Source organism: Chlorocebus sabaeus, chromosome 10, assembly GCF_047675955.1.
Source record: "Chlorocebus sabaeus isolate Y175 chromosome 10, mChlSab1.0.hap1, whole genome shotgun sequence".
Lineage (NCBI taxonomy): Eukaryota > Metazoa > Chordata > Mammalia > Primates > Cercopithecidae > Chlorocebus > Chlorocebus sabaeus.
In genome coordinates, this window is record NC_132913.1 from 20,583,890 (window position 1) to 20,604,322 (window position 20,433).

General features: G+C 39.5%; 1 protein-coding gene across 2 annotated transcripts in view; it reads right to left on the reverse strand.

The window, feature by feature from the left end:
- MAP3K19 (mitogen-activated protein kinase kinase kinase 19) overlaps window positions 1-20,433 on the reverse strand; it is an 82,147-nt gene that overhangs the window by 33,880 nt on the left and 27,834 nt on the right. For both annotated transcript variants that reach the window (XM_037988072.2, XM_037988070.2), the window contains exons 7-9: window positions 7,233-7,329; window positions 1,748-1,826; window positions 548-807 (exon numbers count right to left, since the gene is read on the reverse strand). In XM_037988072.2, coding sequence (XP_037844000.2) covers window positions 548-807; window positions 1,748-1,826; window positions 7,233-7,329 — 436 coding nt within the window. The remainder of the gene's footprint in view (window positions 1-547; window positions 808-1,747; window positions 1,827-7,232; window positions 7,330-20,433) is intronic.

Consider the following 20,433-nt stretch of genomic DNA (forward strand, 5'->3'; position numbering starts at 1 on the left):
GTCCATAACGACCCTGGGACCTGGCAGAAGTAAACTCAATACTTCTGGCCAAAGGCATCCACAGCATGGGCCCCCAAGATTCTCACAGATAAACATCAACCAAATATGAGCTCACAATGAAGATTTTCAAACACTCAAGAAAAAAAGTCAACCATAGTGCAAATCAGTAGGATATTGTTAACTGAAATTATCAAATATAGTTTATAAAATAACGTCTGAAATGTTTAAAGAAATAATCAATGAAATAATCTAAACAATAAGATATTCTCAAAATATTTGTCTTCTATTCCTTGAACAAATATGTAAACATTTGCACATATAGTGTTCTTTCTGCTGGAACATTATGCCATCCTTCATTTTACTTGTTTACTAGTTTATTGTCTGCCCGGCACCCCCATGGTCCCCAGGAATGTAAATTACACAAGGGCTGGGGTTATTGTCTGATATGTTTACTGCTATATCTCCAGCATTTAGAACAGTGCCTGGCACAATACATAAATATTTGTTGACCGAAAGGACTCACTGTGGAATTCAATGTTCAACTTACCTTCAGATTTTCTTTGCTGCTCCTTCAGAAAATGAGGAGCATCCTCTCTGGTTACAGACTTGGAAATGTTTGGTTCTAAACAAGATCTCGGCAGCAAAAAGCCTAAGTTCACATCGCAGAGCTCCCTAGAACTTTCCTCTTTTTGCAAAAGTAAGGGCCGCATGGTCAGCGTGTTTGTCCTGAGCTCCACCATCTCAATTTCATTTGGATGAGAAACTGCATGTGCTTGTGCCCATTCTTGTTGCGATGAGGTTATCTGACTAAAGAGGGAGGGAAATGTTTTACTTAAAACTCGGTTGCCACATCTTCTGAATCTCCAGTTCTCAGTCCAGCCTGACATCACTAGAAAGTTTGAAGAACTATTTCCAAATGGTGCTGCTGAAAGGCAAGGCTGAATCCTGACAGGGTAAGACATCTCCACCCACCGGCTCCTCCCGGCCTCCTCAGCCCTCTGTACCTTTGCCTGGATGGATTAGGTTTCAGCTCACTCTCATTTTCCCAACCACCATTTCCTTGCACAGAGAAATCAGAGACCAAGGGCAGGAGTGGGGGATGCACCTTTTTATCTCCACAGGGACTGACTAGCCCAGTGCTTCTCAAACTATCTTTGATGAAGAACTGGCATTTAAATTTTCCAATCATTGTGAACTGATACTTTTGTAAAATATAAGTGAATTGCCATAAAAAGGGAAGAAAAATAAAAGACATGCAAAAAATAAGCCTCAATTTTTTTTACTACCCAATCAATGAACGTAAGTTATTTGCCAAATTGCTTTGTAACTTTTTTAATGATCACCCTCACAGCCTGTCCTGACCTTATCATGGACTGGTAACAGGACCACAGAACCACATTCTAAGTAGCTCTGCCCTGCAGTAGGGTCAGCAAACTACAGCCCAGGGGCCAAATCCAGCCTTCATCCTTTTTCTGTAGCTTTAATTGGATCACAGCCACACTCCTTTGTTTACAAATTATCTACTGCTGCATTCAAATGACAGTTGCAGATTTGAATCATTGCAACAGAGACCATATGGCCCACATAGCCAAAGTGTTTATGATCTGGCCTCTGCCACATACTATTTATTGTGACCTCTACTTTTAAGCATTATTATGAATTGAATTACTAATAATGTAGGTTGCCACATGAGTATCATTGCTTCATACTTCATTTCAAATCTGATAATTCAAAGAATATTCCTTACTTCCTTTCTTTCAAGTCTTCTTGGCTCATTTCTTGGGGAGGACTGACATCTCTTGGAAAAGTCACAGTGATCTCAATACCTATAGAAACATATCACAGTAGTAGAAGGAAGAAAGTAATGAATTCTAGTGGAAAGCGGGAGACATACTTTATTTCTTTGGCTAATCTCTTCTTAATAATTACAAAATGGACATTAACCAGGGGCTGAGGTTTAGCCATCTTTGTATCTTTCCTGTTCAGAATATGATAGATCCTAAATAAATGCTTGCTTAAAGAGCAAAACACCATATAATAATATTTTACAGATGTGAAATAAAGTTTTATAACAAGCTATGTTGTCCCCAGGATGAAGAAAACAGGACCACCTTCTATAAAGTGTAATGGCACCTATCTCCCAGCACTATTGTGAGGATTCAGTGTGATAATTTATGTAACACCAAAGATGTTTGCTTGTATTTGTAATTTTGGTCGTTCCATGAAATAATTCCCAGAATAACCCTTAAGAGAGAAAGTTCCAACTTATAGAATACGTGCTTGCTCACAATATAAGATGTCAAGCAAATTTATGTAAAAAACTAGTGTGAATGACTCTAACATTGCCTGTTCTTTAAGGTGTATTCATTCGTTCCTTTTTTTCATTTAACAAACTTTTATTAAGCATATGCCAAGCCCAGCACTTTGTGCTGAAAACAGGGAAATAAACAAGATGCAGCTGAGGCCCTAGCAGAGCTGATAAGAAAACACAGAATGTAGTGAGATAAGCACTGTGATAGAAGTAAGTGGTGATGTGGGAGCAGAGAGAAGTGTCCTTCCGGGAAGACGCAGTGCTTGTCCCGGTATTCATTTCTATCCATTTATCTGTCAGAACCATTTATTCACTCAATCTGCATGTGCCTGGAGGAGCAATGGCTGTATGAGCTCCACTAATTGAAGGCTGGGGAAGGAGTATCATGGGGAGGATAAGCTTAGAGTGTGAATCAGACATCCCTTCTCTGCCACTTCCTGGGTGACCTTGGGAAAGTTGCTTAATAGCTGTCACCATTATCTAAATTAGTAGATTTTTATTATTTTAAAAGACTTTGGATACATTTGTTTGTAATACATAGGAGCTACCATAGTGAAAGCATTTTTGTTGTTCAATTTTTATACCTGTGCCATTTAACAAAACAAGTGCATTAAAAAAAAAAAAAAACAGTAAAAAATTCCAAAAGGAAAAGTTTTGTTTACTATCAGGCAAATGATAATAGTGTTTACTATCATTGCCATCCAATATTATGTTTTGTGCTACCATAAAAATGTAGCTAGCTTTGGTTTTCTTAACGTTTCTCAAATAAGACAACTTGATTGCATGTTTTCTAATACTATACAATTGCATGAAACACTTGTCTAAAAATGAAGTTTCCTTGGAACAGCCCATTGTTTTTTCAGTTTTCAAAGAGCCTATCACCACACTATGTAGCACAAAATGAGAGGCTTGGAATTATTGAGCTGGAAGGAACTTAGAGGTCACCTAATCCAAGCCTTTCATTTCAGAGACAAAGAAACTGATAGCAATGAGTTTGCATGACATGCTCAAGGTCGTTCTCCTACTTGAAAGGAAGACGGATGTCTTTCACAACATTTTGGTAGTCATGCTTGAGTGCAAACACCTAGCTGACATGTTAGAGTGAGAAAAACATACAGCATACATTCCTAATAACTAAACTGTCAGTGAAAAGAATGTTCTGGCACAAAAGCTAAATGTATTTAGTTCTTTGCTGTGAAAATTAGAAAACTGACTGTATTCACATGAACCATATTTAAGAACAACTATACTTTTGCAGTTGTCAAGAATTAATAGATCCAGAATGCTTTCAAACAAATTTAATGTGCTTAAAATCTGTTCATCAGCTGACTTCTTTTTCAAACCAAGAAACAAAGATATAATATGTAAGAGCACACGTAAGGGACATGTAAGAGAAGACCTACCTGCCTTTCAAGATATTGTTAAGAGCTAAGGGCCACTGTCCTAATTGTTGGTCCTAAATTGGAAAAAAGATTATAGAATGCACTGACTCTGAAGTCCTCTAGAAACATACAGATGTTCTCTTTGTTCTGCCTCTTGAATACTGTGAGTTGCTGAGGTTGCTATGGATAAGGCCTCTCGAGCTACCCAGTAGGCCAGGGAAGAGGATGCATTGTCACAGGTAAAAACAAAACACTTGCTCTTATCTAAGCGCATTTTTCACATAATGAGGGTCAATTAACCCTATCAGAAAATATTACCTTAGAGACAAATTAAAAGGCAACATTTCAACAAAGCCACAAATATATTTTCTTTATAGAAGAGGTGAAAATGACATTCATAACCAGTCAGAAAATGATCATTAATTTGTTGTTGTTAGTGTCAAAGCCATTATTAAGATAAAAACTTAGAATCTGGCCCAGCCTAGCTGATTTCAATAAAGAAAAATTATTTTCTCCAGAAAAGCCTCACTTTCCTGTTTGTTCTCCTTATTTCATTTGTTACATTTTTGTGGGTACTTAATAGGTGCATATATCAATGGGGTCCTTGTTCTATTTAAATGAATGTGCATATCTGTCTGGATTGTGAGCATGGAGATTCAAAATATTTTGATGCCATCTTCACGTTTTGATGATTTCCTAAATTGTGAAGCTCAACACAGACTTAAAAAAAAAAAAAAAAAAAAAAAAACTGTATTTCCAGCCTTCTGCGCTGCTAGATTCAGAAAGCTTACTTGAGACACTGAGGTATGTGAGTGACATGAAAAAAGATAAGGTGCAGGCATCCTGTGTGCTGATGGGGGTACCAGCAGAGGGAGGAGATTCTTACATTGATAGTGGGAGCGGCTCTTTGGTTATGGCAGAGGTGGCATGATTTGGGGGTCAGTGGCAGCCAGTTTTGAAATGCATTTATGGGAATTCTTCCTGACAATCCAATCTAGAACCTTCTTGTTATGGACTGGATGTTTTGAATGTTTGTGTCCCCCACCGCAAATTCATACGTTGAAGTCCTAACCCCTAAGTGTGGCTTATTTGGAGATGGGGCCTCTAAGGAAGAAATGAAGGTTACATGAGGTGTCAAGGGTGGGGCCCTGATCCAGTTGGATTTGTGTCCTTCTAAGAAGAGAGCTCACTCACTTGTGCTCTGCCTGTGTGTGCACAGAGGAAAGACCACATGGGGACAGACCGCCATCTGCAACCAGGAAGAGAGCCCTCACCAGAAACCCATCCCTGCTAGAATCTTGATCTTGGACTTCCCATTCTTAAGAACTGTGAGAAAATAAATGTCTGCTGTTGAAGCCCCCCAGTCTATGGTATTTTGTTTTGGCAGCGTGAGTGAACCAAGAAAGTTCCTCTCCTCTGGTTTCTCAATGGTATATGAACTTCCTAATATCTTTCAAATTTCCCTTCCTTTTTAACCCAACCAAGAGTAGGTTCTTGTATACCTGCAACTACAAATCCTGGTGAATTTATACTGTATTAAAATATTTTTAAGCCCATTAGTTTTAGGGAATAGGTTCTCTTGTTCATTCATGAAAAGAGTAAATTTATAGGCTCAATTTCTAGTCTACAAGATTTGTGTCTGTTATGTTCTCAGAAAATAGTGTTTGTTTGTGTTTGTTTGTTTGTTTTGAGACTGAGTCTCACTCTGTCACCCAGGCTGGAGTGCAATGGCACGATCTCGGCTCACTGCCACCTCCGCCTCCCGGGTTCAAACGATTCTTCTGCCTCAGCCTCCCAAGTAGCTGGGATTACGGGTGCGCGCCCCCATGCCCGGTTAATTTTGTGTTTTTAGTAGAGATGGGGTTTCACCATGTTGTCCAGGTTGGTCTTGAACTCCTGACCTCAGGTGATCCGCCCACCTTGGCATCCCAAAGTGCTGGGATTACAGGCGCAAGCCACAGCACCCAGCCCATTTAAAGAGATTTAAACCAATATTTAAAATGAATATAATGCACAATAATATCCAAAACACTTTTATTTCAGAATTTGTGACTAGAAAGAGTAGCTAGCTCAACTGAAGTCTCTACCAACTGTGACATGAAATTTTATCAGGAAGAGAATTGCTCCTTCCAAATTTGTAACTCAAGTTGTTAAAAGCTTAAAACTGAAATAACTTAGTGGAGATGCCTCATAAGTATTATGGCTCCCATATGAAAACTAAAAATATTTCAAATCAAGTTTAAAAGAATGACTAACATCCCAAATGGTGAGTTATCTCCAAATTGAGCAGAATAAATGAAATATTTAACCTCCTGGAAGGCGCTTGGGACACCACTAGGCTTCTAAGAGCTTGACTTTGCAGTATATGAAAGTCGAAGGAGGACTGCAAGGACCGTTCTGAAGGGTTGCGGGATTTATTTTCTTTCGTTAGCTCTTTCAGGCTTAATGGTGTTCACAATTTTAACGGTTACTAAATTACTCTCGGCCCTCGGCCTAGGGAGGGAAGATTCCAGAGGGCGTGAGCAAGGCAGGCGCTGCCCAGGAGAGGGCACCATCGCACCACCTCCCGGGAGACGCTACTCGGGAGAGCTGCAGCCTTCTGGGAGGTGCAAAGGGATGAGAAAAACGAGCATCAAAGAGGGCGGCTTCCCTGGAGTGTTAGAAATAGAAGCCAGAAAATTGCCCAGGAGAAATTGCAGCAGTTCAAATAAACATTTACTTTAAGAAGGTTATGGATAGATGACAGACAAATGGGATAGCCGTGGCAACTATGTTCTGAGGAGAGGATCTGCAAATACTTTGTGGTCTGTTAAGTGCAAGGGCACTTACGGTCTGACAGGATAACATGTTTGAAATGGGTGGTGTTCTGGAAGATTCCAGACTTATGGCCTTGTAAATAAAAGACCGAGACTTAGGGACTTTCATGCCTTGTTCATTCCCCCACCTTCCCCTCAGGGACAACAGCTGATGGAGACATGGGTGGCTCTGGAAGGGAACCGATTACTGAAGCTGCTGGAAGATTCTGAGAGGAAGAAAGTGGGGAAGGGATGTTATCAGACAAAAAGGAAGGGACAGGGAACGGCTTGGCTGAGCTGGAGTGAGGTGGAATGAAAGAGCCAGAGAGCGTTGTCTATTCTGGACAGTCAAGTTGCCTAGACCCACTGATTCAGATGTGGACCAAAAGGTAGTATCATGAGTGATTTTCTTCTTCTTTGGGCTGCTTCTGTGTTTTCAAACTTATTTATTATTATTTTGTAAACTTTTATTGCAGGAGTTAAGCTCAGGGGTACAAGTGCAGGTTTGTTCCATAGGTAAATGTGTATCATGGGGTTTGTTGTACAGATTATTTCATCACCCAGGTATTTAGCCTAGTACCCATTAGTTATTTTCCTGATCCTCTCCCTCCTCCACTCCCTCTACCCTCCGATAGGCCCCAGAGTGTTTTGTTTAAACTTCTACAATGAGCGCTTCTGAAATTGAAGGGAAGCCCATATGATCATGTTATCTTTGTAAACACATTAAGGACTGAAGCCCAATACCTTCTGTCCTGGGTTGCCAGTCCTGTCTACCACCACTGGGATCTTCTTCTTCACTAACCGGTGTGGAATGACTGCAGTCACCATCTTGGTCGAACTCCTGCAATATCATAAAATTCAAAACTCAGTAATTAGTTATTCGATGTACCAATTTGTTGGCAGAATGAATGTTGATTTTTCTAGGTTAAAGATTCACACCGTGGATTTCTTTTAAATTGGATAAAGTATTTAGGAATAAAATAATAAGAAAGTATCTGCCCTTGGAGCACTAGGCTCAGACAGTCATGGGTGTGATTAATTGCATAATCAAAAATGAAGGGCAAAGCTCAAATCACATTGACACATAGAAATTCAGTGTTTTATACTTTATCATCTCAGTGCCCAGGCTGCTAAGCTGCCCCAAATTCCATCCGGGTGGGTAAGTGGAAAGAATCCTTTGGCCACAGTCACAGTGAACAACCCCAAAGGAACGTGATCTTTTCCATAATGCCTCCCTGGGGCATCATTTACAAATAGCAAGAATGGAAATCCCTGCCCCTTGTGGTAGCTACAGATATAACCCTAGACTGAAAGGAGGCAGCAAAGCTGATTAAAGTCTTCCCTATGATGGCGTTCTGATCTAAATCATGATGCACAACACCTCTTAAATTTCCTTTTCACTCTCCGGAAAATAATCATTATAGTTGAAAACCAACTTGATTTACAGAAAGTACTCCAAACATTTTAAAGAAGAAATATTTTCTTAGAATTCATTGTTTTTGATGGTTTCCTTCATTACAAGTTATAGCTGGTGATTTTGTGCCTTTAAATTTCTAGAACCATGATAGATCCAAGTAGTAGTTAAAACATCCCATCACAACCCAAATGTTACAACTAGCTGTCTGGTTTCTATGATCTAGGTGGCCTACCTATTTAAGGGGACTGTTGGACAAGAAGTCTTTGCCCTAAGTGCACAAGCCTGTCATCTGAAATGTCAGAGAAGTGGCGAGTCACAAAAATTCTGAGAGCTCATTTATTAATTCCCAAGAGAGCTAGGAAATTTCTTGCTTTTCTCTCCTTGTTCATTTTAATTGTTGTAGCAAATAATAAAAGTTGGCCAGGCACGGTGGCTCACTCCTGTAATCCCAGCACTTTGGGAGGCTGAGGCAGGTGGATCGCTTGAGCTCAGGAGTTCGAGACCAGCCTGGGCAACATGGCGAAATCCTGTCTCTACTGAAAATACAAAAATTAGCTGGACGTGATGGCACACACCTGTTGTCCCAGCTACTTGTCAGGCTGAGGCAGGAGGATGGCTTGAACCCAGGAGGTCGAGGTTATGGTGAGCTAGGGTCATGCCACTGCACTCCAGCCTGGGTGACAGAGTGAGACCCTGTCAAAAGAAAGAAAAGAAAAGAAAAGAGAGGAAAAAAAAAAGAAAAGTAGAAGAAAAGATAAAGGAAGTAAAAGTAAAACCTGGCCAGGCGTGGTGGGTCACACCTGTAATCCTGGCACTTTGGGAGGCCCAGATGGTGGATTGCTTGAGACCAGCCTGGACAACATGGTGAAGCCCCATCTCTACAAAAAATACAAAAATTAGCCAGGCATGGTGGCATGTGCCCGTAGTCCCAACTACTCGGGAGGCTGAGGTGCAAGGATCATTTGAGCCATAGGAGGTTGAGGCTGCAGTGAGCCATGATTGCACCACTGCACTCCAGCCTGGGCAACCGAGTGAGACCCTGTCTCAAAAAAAAAAAAAATCCAGAGGTAAAACCCTCCATTTATACAGTCATTAAAAATATTTTAGGTATTCAATCATAACAACTTAGTTGTCATACCTTACTTGTATTCAGTAGTTTATACTTAAACATTGTTTTTTAATGTTTAATTTTTATGGGCACGTAGGTATATATATTTATGGGGTACAGGAGGTATTTTGATATAGGCATGCAATGCATAATAATGACATCAGGGTAAATGGGGTATCACACATCAAGCATTTATCCTTTGTGTTACAAATGATTCAATTATACTCTTTTAGTTATTTTTAAATATACAATTAAATTATTACTGACTATAGTCACCCTGTTGTGCTATCAAATACTAGGTCTTATTCTTTCTTTTCCTTTTCTTTTTCTTTTTGTTCTCTCATTGGGTTGATTATTCATTCTTTCTAGCTATTTTTTTTTTTGTACCTATTAACCATCCCCCTTCCTGCCTACTCCCCACTGTACCCTTATTAATACTTTCTAAAGCATTTTCTATCTCCTGGCAAAAGTCAGGTGCCCTATCTCAGACTGTCCTGGTTTTCAGTGGCAGATGGGTTCACTCGGCATCTAGGCTGTTGTCAATTTCACTGCTGCTTCTTCTCTGTATTTCAAAAATTCTACCATCATCTGGCAAATTCCTCCTCCTTCCTATCAAATCGCAAAGGGGGATTTATTCTTCCTAGAACATATGAAAATACAAAAAAGTGTTTTTTAAAGCAAGATTTTAAAAAATCACCTATAACCTGACAACCAAAGAGCAAACACAGTTAACATAGAAATCATATTTTCTTCGTGTTTCTCGTAAGTATTTAAAAATATACTTGCATCATATAATTTTTGTATCTGACTTTTTCACTTAAGCATACATTCATAAGCAATTTACTAAGTAAATGTCATTTTAATGGAATTTAAGATTTCTTTCCTTCAACAAATATCAGAGGGTCATAATAGTACTTTTTTTTTTTTTTTTTGAGATGGAGTCTTGCTCTGTTGCCCAGGCTGGAGTGCAGTGGTGTGACCTCAGCTCACTGTAACCTCCACCTCCCGGGTTCAAGTGATTCTCCTGCCTCAGCCTCTTGAGTAGCTGGGACCATAGGCACCTGCCACCATGCCCGGCTAATTTTTGTATTTTTAGTGGAGACAAGGTTTTGTCATGCTGGCCAGGCTGGTCTCAAACTCCTGACCTTGTGATCTGCCTGCCTCAGCCTCCTAAAGTGCTGGGATTACAGGTGTGAGCCACTGCGCTCGGCCAATAGTACTTCTTTAATAAGCCCCATTAGTCTTACAATGTAAGTCCCATGATGCCTAGTAGGTCGTTTTAAGTTCTTCATTTTTACACATAGTGTTATTAAATATTTGCAACTAACACATCAATTTTGCATTATTTCTTTAGAGTAGATCCGTAGATATGGAATTATTGATCCAAAGACTATGAAAAAGTTGGCTTTTTGTACACATATTGCCTTAAAAGTTTATCCCTATTTAAAATCCAGCAGCAGTGTATGAATGTGCTACATCACATCTTCTCCCTTATCGTCATGGCTTTTCATTTAATTAATTAATTAATTAATTATTGTTTTCCCTTCTTTTCACAGGTGTTTATATGATGATTATTATTGTTTTGAGGAAATGTTTCACTCTGTCACCCAGGCTGGAATTCAGTGGCACTATCATGGCTCACTGCAGCCTCGAACTCCTGGGCTCAGGTGATCCTCCCACCTCAGCCTCCTGAGTAGCTGGAACTACAAGTATGTACCACCATGCCCTGCCCCTTTTCATTTTATTTTTTATTTTTTGAGACAGAGTCTTGCTCTGTTGCCCAGGCTGGAGTGCTGTGGTGCAATCTCGGCTCACTGCAAACTCCACCTTCCGGGTTCAAGTGATTCTCTTGCCTTAGCCTCCCAAGTAGCTGGGGTTACAGGTGCCTGCCACCATGCCTGGCTAATTTTTTTTTTTTTTTTTTTGTATTTTTAGTAGAGATGGGTTTCACTCTGTTGACCAGGCTGGTCTTGATCTCCTGATCTCAGTTGATCTACCTCCCTCTGCCTCCCAAAGTGCTGGGATTACAGTCACCTGCCACCACGTTTGGCTGACTTTTCATTTTATTATATTTAATGTAATATATGGAATTGATCTTCTTCTTATTGTTTGAATGTGAATACTTTGATTAATAGAAAAGTTGGAGATAGTTGTAGATGTTTATGGGTCATTTGAATTTTTCTTTTTTAGTATTATATATAGTTTTTGTGTAGATCCTTAGTCTAGAACACTCTAAGAGACCTCAAAACACATTTCTACTAAGAGACCTCAAAATACATTTCTACCGTTTCATCTAATTACAGTGATTCAATGAAATTTTTATGCCTAGCTTTGGGAAAACAGCAGCCTTCATTTGGAAGTGTTAGACATACAACTGGTTCTCACATCAAGTTTCCATGTTGATTACAGAGCTGTGGTCAATCTCAACTACTCAGTTCATTTGTCAGTTGGTCCTGTGGGAAAAGTTGGAAGCCGGCAGTGTGGTCGTACCCACCTACAAAATGCATAATGATGACTAGCATTTACATATATCGTGACAGACACTGTTCTATATGCCTTACACGTATTAACCCATTTGTGCCGGAGGTTGCACATTTTTTTGTGTGAAAAATCAGACATTGGCGATGACCTTGAGCAGTGGGATATAAATAACCCCCACAAACTCAGCATTCCAGTAATGGAACACTAGGCATAAATGGGTTAACTAATTTAATCCTCACAACTCTAAAGTTAGGATCTATTATCTTCATTTTATACCTGAGGCCCAGAAAAGTTAAGTAGCTTACACGAGGTCACACAGCTAGCCAGTGGCAAAGCCAGAATTCACACCCAGACTCTGAAATCTGGGTCCAGAGCTTGTAACCACTCTGTGATCTTGTTAGCATGAAAAGTTTGAAACAATGAATTTCAACAAGAACCAGGAAAAAAAAAAATTAATGAGCAAAATAAAGGGGAAGGATACTCAAACCTAATTGATAAGTTTTGCATAGAAAAAATAATAATAAAAGATGTGTGATATCTATAAGTACCTGACAAAAAATTATGCCCTGGAATAAACTGAAAAACCATCAGTATCACAATCAAAAAGGATGTAGGGAATAAGATCTACTTTGAAGGTGATCATGGAAGTGAAGACTCAAACAGAAACAGCTCAGAATTTTCTAACTTATTTTATAATGCTAAACAGGGATGACTTTAAGATGTGCTTGGGTGCCACAAGGAGGAGAATTGAAATAGTGTCACCTAGGAGTGAGTAAAAGAGACAAAACACCAGAATAGCAAATCCCAAGCATAGATGGATTTCATAAACCATTGACAACACCACGAGAGCTGATAGATGGATGAGAAATAGAGCATCGCATTCTAACCTTCAGACAACAGCGTACCAAACATACAGATGGTAAAGGCATGATAGAAATCAGCTGTAATTAGATTTTTTTATTTTTATATTTTAGAGACACGGGATCTCGCTCTGTCACCGAGGCTGGAATGCAGTGGCACAATTTTAGTTCACTGCAGCCTCGAACTCCTGGGTTCAAGTGATTCTCCCACCACAGCCTCCAGGAAGTAAACTGGAACTACAGGTACATGCCACCATAACCAGCTAATTTTTTAACTTTTTGTAGAGACAAAGTCTTATTATGTTGCCCAGGAGTGTCTCAAATGCCTGGACTCAAGGGATCATCCCACTTCAGCCTCACATGTGCTGAGATTACAGGCATGAGCCACCACGTCCAGCCTACAATAAAATTTTGAAAGAAGATTCTTCTCAGATGAAAAAAGATGACCGGGCGAGTCTATAACGAGCCTCTCTGGAGCTGTCCTACAGGCGAGGCCGCTGCTTATATTTGTAAACTATAAAAACCTATTTCAGACAACCAAAAAGAAAACCAAGCTTTCATTTAAAGAAAAGAGTGAAAGGGATTTAAACCCCAGTTAAACCACTAGGGAAGAAAAGGCAAATACAGTACTGGAAAAAAGTCCACTTCTCGCTCAAAAAGGAGTTTAAACTTTATTTCCGCTACAATAAGAAAAAACACCTAGCGAAAGTTTTTTTAAAAAGATTTAAAGTTGCCTTAAAAAATGTACTGATTAGGCACAGTGGCTCACACCTGTAATCCCAGCACTTTAGGAGACAGACGTGGGAGAATCTCTCGAGACCAGGAGTTTGATGTTGTTTGTTTGTTTGTTTTTTAGAAACAGACTCTCGCTCTGTCATCCTGGCTGGAGTGCAGTGGTGTGATCATAGTTCACTGTAACTTTGAAGTCCTGGGCTTGAGTGATCCTCTTGCCTCAGCCTCCCAAGTAGTTGGGGCTACAGGTGCATGCCACCACACCTGGCTGAGGCCAGGAGTTTGAGACCAGCCTGGGCAACATAATGAGACCCTGTCTCTACGAAAAATTTTTTAAACATTTATTTCAATGTATTCATATGAAGTGATATAGTTAGTCCTTTTAAAAAGAAAGTTGCTTAAATAGACCATAAAAAATAAAAGTAAGTATGTTTTTGTTTATCAATATCTTTTGCATGACATCTTAAAGATTTGTCTCTAGGTATTTTATTTTGATTACTACATAATGTTAGTAACCAAACACAATGCAATCTTCAATATTGTGACAAAACCTAGCAAATTTCTCAGTCTCAGCACTGTTGACATTCAAGACGAGATAATTCTTGGCTGTGGGGGCTGTCCTGTGCCTGGTAGGACGTTTAGGAGCATCCCTGGCTTGTACTCACTAGATGCCAGCTGCATTCTCCCCGAGTAATGATACCGAAATGTCTGCAAACATTGTCAAATGACCCCCTAGGGTGGGAAGGGTGGGGGCTGGGAATCACTCCCTTGCTGGGAACCAGGGTACTAAATTCTACTTTGGTAGGAAGCAGACTAAACTACTTATAAAAGTCAAAAACGCAGAAAGTTAAAATATTCGAATAGGATTGAAAAAGGAACATTTCTGTGGTAGCTCATCCCACCCCGTGTCCCAGAGAGGTCTTGATTTAACCATTTCTTTATTTTTAATTTTCACTTAATTTTTATCAAAATTAAACTGCATATTTAAAAAAATCAAATAATGGTAAAAGACTTATACCAAGAAAAACAGTCACCCTTTTCCTCAGAGGCAACCACTTCCAAACTTTCAGCTGTTTCTTTTGGTATTTTCTTCCGTATTTCTGCATAGTTATCATGCTGTCTCTTGACTCATCAAAGTGAGGCATCATCTCTTGACTTATTATGGTAGTTAATAATTTAATGTTCTTATGCCCTGCCTCCATCCTCCCAATACATTTACCTTCTTTGTTGTTAAATCAATAGTCAATGGCTAATTATGATTATGAGACTATTGTACTATGTAGTAGTACAATTGTACTGTAGTATGATTATGCTTTCTTTCTTGTATAACTATATTTTTTTCCTGAACAAACCCCCAAACCCTTGTTTGTTTGTTTGTTAAATAGACCTTACTTTTAGGGCAGTTTTAAGTTCACAGAGAAACTAAAAGGAAGGTATAGGCCGAGTGCAGTGGCCTGTAACCCTAACACTTTGGGAGGCAGAGGTGGGTGGATCACCTAAGGTCAAGGGTTTGAGACCAACCTGTCCAACATGGTGAAACCCTGTCTCTACTAAAAATACAAAGATTAGCCAGATGTGGTGGAGCATGCCTGCAATCCCAGCTACTTGGGTGGCTGAGGCAGGAGAATCACTTGAACCCAGGAGGTGAAGGTTGCAGTGAGCCAAGATCGTGCTCCAGCCTGGGTGACAGAGTGAGACTCCATCTCAAAAAAAAAAAAAAAAAAAAAAAAAGGAGGAAGGTATAGAGATTTCCCATATACCCCGTGCTCCCACACATGCACAGCCTCACCCAGAGTGGTACATTTGTTACGGCTGTCCATAGTTAACATTAAGGTTCACTCCTGGTGTTGTACATTCTATGGATTTGAACAAATGTATAATGACCTGTATCCACCATTAGAATCATACAGAGTAGTTTCAGTGCCATAAAAATCTTCTTTACTCTGCCTATTCATCCTTCCTTCCCCTCATTCCTTATTTTTTTAAATTTTTAGTTGGTTTATTTTATTTACTCTCTTACGTCTTTTTATTAAATGCCTACATCTTCCCAACCTACAATGGTCTCTCCACTTGATGAAATTTATCAGACAATATATCTGTTCTGTTTCCCTCCTCTGTCCTGCTCCCTGCCCCCATCCCAATCCCCCAATCATCTGAGCTCTTTGTTTTCTAGACTTGCTACATAGCTGAAGTCCTGATCCTGCCTTCTTCATTATACCAATGATTCCCTCCTCTCTCTTGATCCCCTGAGTCATAGATCCTATTTTTTCCTCTTTCTTTATTTACTTTCTCAATTTAATAGAGCACTTAGTAGCTTCCTTAAAAGGTGTATCAGAAGTAAGATGTTTGAGATTTCTGTGTCTGAAAAAATGTCTTTATTCAACTCTAATGCTTAACTGAGAGTTTGTTTGGGCATAGAATCCTAGTTTGAAAACCATCTTCAGCTGGGCCAGTGGTTCACACCTGTAATCCCAGCACTTTGGGAAGCCGAGGTGGGCAGATCACTTCAGGGCAGGAGTTCGAGATCAACCTGGACAACATGGTGAAACCCCATCTCTACAAAAAAACGCAAAAATTATCTGAGCACAGTGGAGCACGCCTGTAGTCCCAGCTACTTAGGAGGCTGAGGTGGGAGGATTGCTGGAGCCTGGGAGGCAGAGGTTGCAGTAAGCTGTGATCGTGCCACTGGCCACTGCATCCCAGCCTAGGTGACAGGGTGAGACCCTGTCCTCAAAAAAGAATAAAAGAAAAGAAAAAAAAAAAGCTATGTTGTCCAGGCTGGTCTTAAACTTCTGGGCTCAAGTGATCCTCCCATCTCAGCCTCCTGAGTAGCTGGGACCACAGGTACAGGTGTCCACAGCTATGCCTGGCTGAAAACCATATTCTTTTTTGTGTGTGTCAGATATTTGAAGACATTCCCTACTCCACCCCTTTTCCGTTACTTTTGATTTTAGTATAGCATACATTCAGAAAAGTTCACTTACCATATGTGTATAGATTAATGTTAATAAACCAAACACATTTATGTGTCCAGGACCCAGATCAAATAAAAGAACACTACCAATATCCCCAAAGAACACTCTCATGCAAGTGCTATTTTGAATTCTAACGCCATAGATTTGTTATTCCTCCTTTTGTTTTTATATAAATAGACCCATATAGGATTTAATTTATGTCTGGCTTCTTTTGCTCAACAACGTATTTGTGAGATTGATCTGTATTGTTGCATGTAATTTTAGATCATTCATTCTCATTCTCATTTATGTGTAGTTTTACACTATGTGAATATACCAAAATTTATGTATCCTTTTTATTCTTGATAGGCACTTAAGTAGTTTCCATTTGGGGGCTATTATAATAATGCTGCTATGATCATTATAATATGTAGCTTATGGTAAACATATGATGCATTTCTGTTAGGTATGTACTTAGGAGCAGAATTGCTGGATTATGGAGTATGCATATATTTCTCTTTAACAGACACTAAAAGACAGCTTTCTAAATTATTCTAACATTTCATTCTCCCATCAGGAGTGCATGAGAGTTCTGGTTGCTCTATATCCTTGTCAACTCTTGATATTTCCCAACTTTTAAAATTGTAATCATTCTGTGGATGTGCAGTGTTATCACATTGTAGTTTAAAATTACATTTATCCAATGACTGAAAGCTCAGCATCTTTTAATATATTTTATTGCCCATTTAGACATCTGTTTTTGCTAAGTGTCTGATCAAGTTTTTGCCCACTTTCTATTAGCTATCTGTTCCTAATTTGTGGGAGTTTTAAAATGTTTTCTGAATGCAGGTCCTTTGTCAGATACATACATTGTAAGTATCTTTTCTCACTTTATGAGTTGCTTATTATTATCTTCATGATGTCTTTAGATAAAAAGAAATGCTTCATTTAATATAGTCCATTTAATTAACTTTTCTTTTATGGCAAGCATTTTGTGTGTGTTTTGTTGTAAAAATTGTTGCCAGCTCCAAGGTCACAAAGATTTTATCTTACATTTTCTTTCAAAAGTGTTAGTGTGGTCAGGCACAATGGCTCACATCTATAATGCCAGCACTTTGGGAGGATGAGGCAGGGACATCGTTTGAAGCCAGTAGTTCAAGAACAGCCTGGGCAACAAAGCAAGACCCCATCTCTACCAATAACAAACTTTAAAAAATTAGCCAGGAATGGTGGCATGTGTCTGTAGTCCCAGCTACTCAGGAGGCTGAAGCAGTTTTGCTTGGGCCCAGGAATGCTAGACTGCAGTGAGCTGTTACGTTTCACATTTTAAATTCCAATGAATGTGGAATTGATTTTGTGTATGGTGTGAGGTAGGGGTCAACGTACGTATTGTTTTCTGTATGGCTATCTATGCAACCCAGAACCATGTATTGAAAATTCTTTCCCCTATTTCACTGCAGTGTGAACTTTGTCATATATCAGGTACTGAATGTATCTATATTTCTATCAATATCACACTGCCTTAATTGATTTAGCTTTATAATAGGACTTGATATCTGGTAGCCTAAATCTTCCAACTTTGTTCTCCTTCAATATTGCCCTCACTGTTCTTGGCCTTTTGCCTTTCTATATCAATTTAGAATCAGCTTGTTAATTTACACACACACACACACACACACACGCACACACACACACACACCTGATAGGTTTTGAATGGGACTGTGTTGAATCTGCAAACTAATTTGGCAGAATTGACACCTTTATAAAATTAAATTTTCCAATCCACTAACATGTTACATCATTCTATTTATTTAAGTCTTCTTAAAATTTTCAGCAATACTTTATTACTTCCAGTGTAGAGGTCTTTTATTGCTCCATATATTTGTAGCTCCATATATTTGTAGCTTCCAATGGTATTTTTAAGACATCTGGTGCCATTCTAGTTTCCTATCCTTTATATTATCTCTCTTTCTCTGAAAACTTTCAAGATCCTCTTGTAGCCTCAGTGCTTTAAAAGTTCACAATACTTTAGGGTAATTTACTTAGTCACTGTCCTGCAGTGATGGGTGCTTTAAACTTGAAAACTCATATCATTTGGTTCTGATAGCATTTTTTTTCTTTTTTTTCTTTTTTTTTATCTCCTCCCTTTAAAACTATTTCTTCCCCTTCATTTCTCTGTGCTCCTGATTTCATCTGCATTCCTTGTTGTTTTGATGCTACTTTTCATATCAGAGGTTTTCCTCAAATACCTGGTGACCCTTGGCTATCTTGACTCTTCATATTAAGAAAGAGACACTAAAAATATGACTAGAAGTTCTCTGTGTATGTTGCTATTTACCTGTTGGTGGGCTTCGCTGGGTTGATCTGATAGTGAAATGCTTTTGTTTCAGGGAACTTAAAAGTGTCAGTATTAGTAGGTCTATTTTCTGGGGTTATTAAATCTCCAGAAGAGAATCTTCCAGTCTTTTGGCTTAGTAGTATAAATGGGCTGCTGGCCATATGGGAGCTAGGTGGGGAAGGAACACGGAAGCAATATCTCTGTCAATGTTCAGACTTAAGCCTCCAGGTTGAGACCGGATTCCCATCTTTCACCTTGTATGTTGTTACTAAGTCCAGAATTCCTCCAGCTCAAATAATCTTCCACCAAATCTTCCTGCCTTCTGTGAGGGTGGGGAAGGAGTAAGTGGTGTAGTTACATAGAGTGGAAGTAGAATGTTGGGGATCTCTCTGCTCCTTATATACATTTTCAACGAAACCCTCTTTTTTTTCAACCTCATGCTAACTCCCAACTTGTGCAGTACCTGGTGCCTCTAATTCCTGGGCTTTTCCACGGTTCTTTGCAGTACATCATCTTGATTCTCATTAATATCCTTTCTCTGGACAATTAAGTTTTACCATTCTCCATGCTGCAAAATCATTTCTCACTTCTCTATCCACATTCTGACATCTTATATTGTGATTTGGGTTTAGCAATGTATCCTACCATGTTTCACTAAATCAAAGATGTCCCTGATTAAAAGCTACACTGTTGTTTTATGTACCACTAAAAATGACAAAACAGTACCAATTTGACAGTGACAGTTGTAAGATGTCTGACTTCAAAGAGGTTAAAACACAAAAATACACATCTTAGAATTGATAGTAGTTTAGGCTGGGCACGGTGGCTCATGCCTGTAATCCCAGAACTTTGGGAGGCCGAGGTGGGCAGATCACCTGAGATCGGGAGTTCAAGAACAGCCCGACCAACATAGAGAAACCCCATCTCTACGAAAAATACAAAATTAGCCGGGCATTGTGGCCCATGCCTATAATCCCAGCTACTCGGGAGGCTGAATTAGGAGAATCGCTTGAACCCGGGAGGCAGAGGTTGCAGTGAGCTGAGATCAAATCATTCCACTCCAGCAGGCTGGGTGACAAGAGTGAAAAAAAGAAAAAAATAATAATAATAATTGATAGTAGTTTAATTGAAGAAAAAAGAAGTTCAACATATATTTTTTTTAAGGGATTAGGCCTCTCACTGTTGGCCAGGCTGGAGAGTAGTGGCATGGTCTTGGCTCACTGAGGCCTCAATTTCCTGGGCTCAAGCGATTATTCTGCCTCAGCCTCCTGAGTAGCTAGGACTACAGGTATGCACCACCATGCCCAGCTAATTTTTAAAATTTCTTGTAGAGACAGGGTCTTGCTATGTTGTCTAAGCTGGTTTCAAACTCCTGGCCCCAAGTGATCCTCTTGTCTTGGCCTCCCAGAGTGCTGGGAGTACAGGCATGAGCCACTGCACCTGGCCCAGATCTTTTTTCTTTTTCTTTCTTTCTTTTTTTACAAAGATGTGAAAGTAAATCAGTGGAGGAAGTATGGTCTTTTCAACAAATTATAGAGGAACAACAGGCAAAAATATGTACCTCAACCTAAATCTTGTACTTTGTAAAAATTAACTCAAATTCCGCTGGGCTGGTGGCTCACGCCTGTAATCCCAACACTTTGAGAAACCAAGGCAGGTGGATCACCTGAGTTCAGGAATGTGAGACTAGCCTGGCCAACATGGTGAAACCCTGTCTCTACTAAAAATACGAAAATTAGCCAGGCGTGGTGGCGGGCACCTGTAATCCCAGCTAGTCAGGAGGCTGAGATGGGAAAATTGCTTGGGAGGCAGACGTTGCAGTGAGCAGAGATCATGCCACTGCACTCCAGCCTGAGTGACAGAAGTGAGACACTCCATCTCAAAAAAAAAAGGAAAAAAAACTCAAATTGCATTATGGATCTAAACGTAAAATGTGAAACTATAACTCTTTTAGAAGAGAGCATAGGATAAAATTGTGACCTAGGCTTGGGTGAACAATTCTTAGTCACAAAAATCATGATCCATAAAGAAAAAAATGGATGAGTCGTTTTTTAT